This window comes from Motacilla alba, chromosome 4, assembly GCF_015832195.1.
Source record: "Motacilla alba alba isolate MOTALB_02 chromosome 4, Motacilla_alba_V1.0_pri, whole genome shotgun sequence".
Classification (NCBI taxonomy): Eukaryota; Metazoa; Chordata; class Aves; order Passeriformes; family Motacillidae; genus Motacilla; species Motacilla alba.
In genome coordinates, this window is record NC_052019.1 from 55,794,148 (window position 1) to 55,802,370 (window position 8,223).

General features: G+C 44.1%; 1 protein-coding gene across 5 annotated transcripts in view; it reads left to right on the forward strand.

Moving 5' to 3' along the window:
- The window catches only part of ARHGAP24 (Rho GTPase activating protein 24), a 181,894-nt gene extending 174,244 nt beyond the window's left edge, over positions 1-7,650 (forward strand). For all 5 annotated transcript variants that reach the window (XM_038136612.1, XM_038136615.1, XM_038136614.1 and 2 more), the window contains 4 exons: positions 469-542; positions 948-1,069; positions 3,613-4,687; positions 6,919-7,650. In XM_038136612.1, coding sequence (XP_037992540.1) covers positions 469-542; positions 948-1,069; positions 3,613-4,687; positions 6,919-7,162 — 1,515 coding nt within the window. In that variant the 3' untranslated portion in view covers positions 7,163-7,650. The remainder of the gene's footprint in view (positions 1-468; positions 543-947; positions 1,070-3,612; positions 4,688-6,918) is intronic.
- Positions 7,651-8,223: the final 573 nt, after the last annotated feature.

Below are 8,223 nucleotides of genomic sequence, written 5' to 3' on the forward strand. Positions count from 1 at the left end.
AAGGCTCTTGATGGTTGCTGTTCAACTCTTGCTGTTAAATCAGGTGTTATTTATTAGTCATAATCTACTGTGGACCAGAACTGGGTAAAATAACCAAGTATTTTCTTGTAGGAAATGCCAGCTAGGTCAAACCAGAGCTGTTCCTGGAAGGCTTAGCCATGTTATTAGCAGGAAGAATGGAGTTGCAGGTCAAAAAAAGAAAGAATGAAAGAAAAAGAAAAGACAGGATGAAACCAAAATAGTTATTTTCTTGTTAATTTTTTTCCAGAGTTAATCCATGTTAGCCTAATCCAAAATGGGTTCTCCAGCCTATTTGTTCCTGATCATAACTTGTATTTAATGCTGCACTTTCAGTAGTGTGTCTGTTGTCTACTAATTGGAATTGCTGACTTTTTTTTTTTTAATCTCTGATAAAATATTTAAAAACTGTGCCTACTCACTCTTTATTTTTCCTTAAACCTCTTAAAGGGCCTGAAGGAACTGGTGAAGCAAGTGAAGAGCCTGCCAGCTGTCAATTACAATCTGCTGAAATACATCTGTAGGTAAGTGTTCTTGCAAGACTATCACAATGGTATTTATAAGTGTGAGCTGACAGACCTGTCTGTCTGTGTGCCCTGAAGAAAAACATTACTCACACTTGGAGGACTGGAGAACTCAAGTGAAGGTACTAAAATGGAAGGTTTACTGCATGACTAATTAGTAATTTGCTCTGTAAAGATTGTGACTTTTCTTTCAGAAGCAGGCAAGGAGTGCAAGAAAGTAGAAGTGAATATATTCTATTCTCTTGATAGGACCTTGTTTTTCCCATTTCTAACTGCAATTATTGGCTTTGTTTGCATTTGGAATGCAATACTTAAACTATGTTAAGAAGCAATCACATGATTGGACTTTTATTTTCCTAATTTTCCTCCTTACATGTTCCTTAAGCACCTCTTTCTTCCCCACAGATTCCTTGATGAAGTCCAGTCATATTCAGGGGTAAACAAAATGAGTGTGCAAAACCTGGCTACAGTTTTTGGCCCCAACATCCTGCGCCCCAAAGTGGAAGATCCTCTGACTATCATGGAGGGTGAGCTTACTGTACATAACTTATAATAGAAAAGAAGAAATGTCTTTAGGTTTATTACCAGCACATACCAGTCCGTTCAGTAAGTTCCATATATCTGTTATATAGGGACAGAAATTTTCAACCTGAATGAGCTTTTGGGTTAAATCTTGCAGGCTAGTGTGAAAGGTACTGAAACGTGCAGTGTTGCAAACAGACTTTGCATGAGATTGTTCTGCCTTGACAACTTCACTAAACACGGACCTTCCCTCTCAAAAATTCCTGCAAGCATGGCATGTTCTTACTCAGCACATGCAGCTGCAGTGCAGTTAATATTTCACCTGTGGTTCTTGAGGACAAGGAGGAGCTTAGGTTCACACTGCAGTGACCCGTGTAGAACCCCCACGAGGCAGTTGTATATTGCATGCCTTTCTGAACAACAGGAATCAGTTTACCCAGCTGCATGCTCTCATTTATAGCCATGTTCAGGTGTAGCATTTTGCTGTGATTAAGGCAAAAATATGGATGTGACAATGTCCTCCTATGACTGGCTTCCTTCTCGTCTTAGTCTTTGTAACTTTTACTCTGCATGAAGTACATTATGTCTTTTCTGCCATCAAATGTGTTTTGTTTATTGTGTGGGATTTACTCAGCTTTCTCGAAAATTAGGGCTGTATACAGACTGTACACTAAAAATTCAAAAAATGCCGTTTTCATAGTTTATTTGATACTCTATGGAATTATTCATTCCCTGTGAATATCATGCTTTTTCTCTTCCCAGATACAATTCACTCTATAGTTTGTTCGTTCACTTGTTTTTCTGAAGCCTTACTTTTTCTCCTCCTTCTTTTTAATTCTTATGACAATGACCATGTTCTTGTGAATAGAAACATGGCATTTCCAAATCATGTATGAAATCTGTGAATACTGTCTGGAGCAGCTCTCCAGCCTGCTTATCAACAGCCCTAGTATTAAAACGATGGTGCCTGTTGCAGGAAATGGGATGGATACTACGTTCTCTGTAGGAAAACATATAACACTTTTTTAACTCTTGAGGAATGGGTTTGATTAAACAGATTCATGACCTCTTCTAAGCATTACTGTAATATTTGACATAAGACAGTGCTCATTTGTAATTGGGCTACACTTATTTAAATGTATAGGGACTTTGAACAAAGACTACACATTGGTTGGTGTTCATGGCCACCCTTTGTCATGTCTCTGCCTTTTGGAAGATACAGAGTGCTTTTCTTGCACAATCATTTAAAATAAAGCATGCAGCTCTGGGAAATCATATCTTTATGATGGGGATGAGGAGTTGGTTTTGTTTGATTCAGCAGAGATTTCTCTCAGAATTCCAGCCACAAGGAAAATTTTTCCTGTCAAATGCAGTCATAAAAGTTGCCTGAGGACAAAGCAATGCTTGTAGTAAAGTTCTGCACACAACAGGTAATGTTCTAAGAAGGAATGCAGCTGAGTGTGCCAGGGGATTAGCTAAGTTCTAAAGTATCATCCCTAGTATTAGCCTAGTTCTAAAGTATCATTTTGCCTCAGCAAACAAACAAGTGAGAACAGCTAGAAAAGATACCGAGTACCCACATTGAATTGACTCTTGTTACGTGTGTTTTAAGAGGGTGGGATATAAAATCCTGATTCTTACAGAGAAGTTGATGTGAAATGACTTTTGCACAGTGGGGATTTATTGATTAGAAAAGCACAGCATGCCTCTCAAAGCTTTTTAGCAGTTTAAAAATGAGGTGATTATTATAACTACCTTGACCTTGTTCCTGAAATATTCTTAATAAACTGTAATGAGGGTCTGCTTAGCAAAATAGAGTTGCACATCTTTATCATGCCAAGTCCAGTTCTAAATGCTAGTGTGTAAATTACAGTGCAGTCAATGGTGTGCACACCAAGGGGCTGTTCTTTTAGAGGAAAGGTGTCCATCTATTACAGGAAGCAGCAAGCTGTGGTCCTGCATTACTTCCATGGTGTGCTATAATGGGGCATAGTTCTCTGGCTGCATTTAAGCACCATGGAGTGGTTAAATGCATTCACATTAAATTAATTTTGTCTCATTACTGCACTGTTTTGTTCAAAAGACTAAAGCGTCTGTCCCAGCAGTGCAAATCCCTTGCCTGCCCATTTGCTGTTAAACTATCAGAAACAAGTGCTGTGCCAGAATGAGACTTTGGTTTTAAAATGTTCACCACATTGAGTGGAAAGCCATCATTTATAATGATGTTACCATGTTCGGCTCATTATCTCCTCCTGTGGTCTTCAAGGGATGCAGTTACTGTCATGGTAACAGCTTCTTTGCAAATGTTTTTAGAGGGTCTGTGAGGCCTTGCTGGCTTGGTGTGATGGAAGGAAGGGGTAATGCAGATGTGGCCCTGTAGCCAAGAGCCTTGTGAAACATTCAGGGTGTTACACAAATGGCTGCATTGTGTCAATGTTTGTATAAGCTGAATGTTTGCTAAGTATTTGTGGAATCTGGGAGATAAAATGTATTTATGCCTTAAATAAAACAGGCCATTCACAATCACGTGCTTGGTGTCCCCTTTCAGGTACAGTAGTAGTCCAGCAGCTCATGTCAGTGATGATTAGCAAACACGAAGAGCTGTTTCCCAAGGATGTAGACCCTCAGATGGGACCTGAGGTGTGCAACAACAACAACAATGAAATTCCAAAGAAAACCACTGCAGGGCAGCTACAGAACAAAGAGAACAACAATACCAAGGAGACGGCAGTGAGGCGCTGCTCTTGGGACACACCCGAATCTCCCCAAAGGGGAAGCATGGACTGTGAGTCCCCAACTGCTCTGCCAGGCAGCAAGACAAACAGCCCCAGGAACAGCATCCAGAAACCAGATGTCACCAGGAGCCCGCCACTCATGGTGAAAAAAAATCCTGCTTTTAATAAAGGTAGCGGCATAGTCACCAACGGGTCCTTCAGCAGCTCTGTGGAGGGCCCGGAGAAGAGCCAGGCTGTACCAAACTGCTCGCTGCAAACCAGGAGAACGTCGTCCCTGAAGGGGCCGGTGACCAAGATGGGGACACACAGCGTGCAGAACGGAGGGGTGCGCATGGGCGTGTCCAGCACAGACGGGCACAGCAACAGCCTCGGCAGCCGGAGCCCGGGCTGGGCGCCCAATGGCTACGTCACTCTGAGGGACAACAAGCAGAGGGAGCCATCGGTGGGTGAGTCAGGCCAGCACAACAGGCTTTCCACGTACGACAATGTCCACCAGCAGTTCTCAATGGTGAACTCTGATGACAAACAGAGTGTGGACAGTGCCACCTGGTCCACGTCCTCGTGTGAAATATCCCTCCCAGAGCACTCCAACTCCTGTCGCTCATCCACCACCACCTGCCCCGAGCAGGACTTTTATGCGGGTAACTTCGAAGACTCTGTGCTGGATGGGCCACCCCACGAAGAGCTCTCTAACCCGGGTGACTATGAGAACAAAAGTGACAGGAGGAGTGTGGGGGGCCACAGCAGCCGAGCCACCAGCAGCAGCGATAACAGTGAAACGTTTGTGCCCAACAGTACCAACAACCACAGTGCTTTGCACAGCCTGGTGTCCAGCTTGAAGCAAGAAATGGCCAAGCAAAAACTTGAATATGAGACAAGGATAAAAAGGTAAGATGGTTCAGCGCTCTACCGTCTGATTGCCTTTTGCAGGGTAAATCCAAGTTTTTCCTCTTGTGAATTGCACTAGCTGCATTCACTAATGTGTCACTCACTAGATGCTTGCCAGTGGTTTGTCATCTTTCAGTGTTGACATTGCTTCAGTGATACTGTGATCCAGAGGAGTATTTTTCAGAGCAGTTTTTTGCCATGGTTGTGACATGTTATCCTGTTGGTGTCAAAAGTAAAGCCAGAACCTCGTGAGTGTCTGTATAAAATCTAATTAACAAAATCAGTAGCCTCTCACAGCATTTCCATTATCTCATGCCTGTTCTTGAGAGAAAGGCAACTTTGTGTCACATTTCAGTGAAAGCAGTGTTGTGGCTTGTAGTTTTTGGGACTTGGGAGACTGCTGGACTCCTTTGCCGTCCTCATTCCTCTTGAGAAAGTGCAGCATCTGGTAGTTACCTCTGCTCATTGTCCTGTCTTTGCTCCGCTGCTGAGCCTTTCCTTCAGAGCTCAGACCTGTTAAAAGAGGGCGAAGGAGGGATGTGTCTTTATCTACAGACAGTGCAGAGTCTGCTCATACAGAGCAAGGTTGCTGGGGTGGGTGGTTGTAGTGATCAGTGAATAACCTCAAAGTCTGGGCTTAGCATTAATGAATGCACTCAGCAGTGCGGAGCTGAATGTGCTCTTCTTTGTTATAAAGGTTCTTCGGTCAAGCTGTTCGGGACTTTCTGTTCTCACCTCTGTTACACAGCATCTCTATCCACTGGTACCTCTGGCACTGCAAGTCATGGATCACAGTGTGAGAGCTGCTGGCAACAGCAGCTGCCAGTCAAAGTGCAGCACGTAGAGTGTTGCAGTCTTTCACCTGCATCACTCTTTCCAGCATAGTGTGCAGTGTAGGGAAGCACTTCATGTACAGTTCAATATGTGTGCTGACTGCCTTTAGTACCACTAACATCGTAGGAGGGTTTGGGTTGGAATGGACCTTAAAGATCATCCAGTTCCAACCCCCTGCCATGGGCAGGCACACTTCCCACAAGACCAAATTGCTCAGAGGCCCATCCAGCCTGGCTTTGAGCACTGCCAGGGATGGGGCAGCCACAGCCTCTCTGGGCAACCTGTGCCAGTGATTCAGCACCATCACAGTAAAGAATTTCTTCCAAGCATCGTATCTAAACCTACTCTCTTCCAGTCTGAAGCCAATCCCAATGGTCCTATCACTATACTGCCTGATGAAGGGTCCCTCTGGCTTCCCTGTAGGCCCCCTTCATATAGTGGAAGGCTGCAATAAGATCTCCATACAGCCTTCTGTTCACCAGGCCAAACAGCCCAAACTTTTTCAGCCTGTCTTTGTAGGGAAAAGTACTCCAGTCCTCTTACAACTCCATGGTCTTCCTCTGGACTTGCTTCAACAGGTCCATGTCCTTCTTATGCTGGGGTCACCAGAGCTGGACACAGCATTCCAGGTGGGGTCTCACTAGATCACTAGAGCCGAGGGGCAGAATCCCCTCCCTCACTCTGCTGCCCACACTGTTTTGGATGCAGCCCAGGATACAATTGGCTTTCTGGGCTGTGGACACACATGGCCAGCTCATGTTGAGTTTTTCATCAACCATCACTCCCAAGTCCTCCTCAGCAGGGCTGCTGCTCTCGTCTCTTCTCTGCCCAGCCAGTAGGTGTGCCTGGGGTTGCCATGACACAGGCGTAGGGACCTTGCTTTACTGAACTTCACGACAACCATATTTACAGATACGTGCAGGATATTTACCGATACGTGCAGGTCCATATTGGCGAATAAATACAGCAGGCTGGTCAGCTGAAGAAAGGAGATTAGCAGTGAAACAAAGGCATTCAGGGCACTATTCTGACCTTGTAGGTAACACTACTGCGACTAGCAGCAGCTGGGTGTCAACACTTCAGGAAGTAAAGGGAACAGTTAGCCTGCTCCTTAAGAATTAGAGGGAGCTATTTCCTTCTGTGCCTTTTGCTGAAGGTGTTTTCTAATTGAGCTACCAAAGAGACAAAGCTATTTTTTTTTTAACAAAATGCCAAAGAACTTGCCCTGTGCGAACAGTTCATGGATGAAGCCATGGTTTGTAGATATGCCCAGGAGAAATTCAGTCTAAACCTTAGAAATGAAAAGACGTGTATGAATTTGTTGGTGGTGTGCGTTTCTGCTTGAGTGAGTGAGGAGTGCTGCTCAGGACCTGTCTGCTTTTATTTCCTTCATGCAGCTTGGAGCAGAGAAATCTCACCCTGGAGACTGAAATGATGGCCCTGCATGAAGAGCTGGATCAAGAGCGGAAGAAGTTCACGATGGTAGAAATCAAAATGCGTAACGCAGAGCGGGCGAAGGAGGATGCAGAGAAGAGGAATGATATGCTGCAGAAAGAAATGGAGCAGTTTTTCTCTACTTTTGGAGAATTGACAGTGGAATCTCGCAGACCAGAAAGAGGCAACACCATCTGGATCCAGTGAGCTGTGGAAGCATAGGCTGTGGGACTTGAGGAAGGGCTTGGGGGTATTATACTGTATCAGGTGGCTGGTCACCTGTCTGAGGCTAGTACTCAACAAAATGTTACAAACCCTTGAAAGAGAGAATCATACATACATTAAGCACTCATATCCACAGTGTGTACTTACCAAGTTATACTCTTTGAATGCTTCATGAGACTACTGTCAAGTGTTACAACTGGATATGTGTATATAAATTTAAAAACCACTTTAGAGCAAGAGATGTATCTGAAGAAATATTTTAATGCAAGTCTTGTATTTAAACTGGTAAATTGAGATGTTGTTGCAATCAAGCTTTATATAAAGGCTTTTCTCCCTTGCACTTAACATAATAAGCTATTTTTGGCATTGTGTTACCATCAGCTTATTTTGTATATCAAGTGGGTTTTTTTGTTTTTGTTTTGTTACCCCTTTTGCTGGGGAGTGAAGATAAACAGATATGTTAAGGTAAACGTGTGGATGGTTAGCCCTGAATTGCGTCGCTTCCAAACAGACAGCAGAATTGAGAGACTGAAGTATGCCGCGGGACAAATAAAGCAATACTGCTTTCACAGAACTGATGGCCAGGGGACCAAGTTCTAGGGTAGTTCATTGTTAAATAACAAGTGAGGATATGAAGTCAGCCTAGACTGGGGACAGTGACAGAGGGGTAAACAGCTGCTTGGGAACAAACAGCAGCTTGCTGTTTGGGAACAAACATGAGTGACCGAGTAAGAAGTTGGGGAGAGGGGAAAGGGGGACTTAAGGAGAAGTTCATCACATGACCAGGGTTTTTGGTGTACCCTGAAGAGGCCCTGTGCCTGATCACTGCAGTTCAGAACAGGTTATAAATCAGTTGTTCACACCATAATTGCATCTGACTTAGTGCTGCACTCTGGGTGAAGGTAAGTCCCGCTTGTAGTGCCGGTGAAGGGACACACAGCGAGGTTTAACTGGGGATTCTGGTAGCCTTATTGGTGTGATGGGTATCGAAAAAATAACAAAAAAAATGTCCATGGTTGAAGTTACTGGGGCAGCTGGCAACC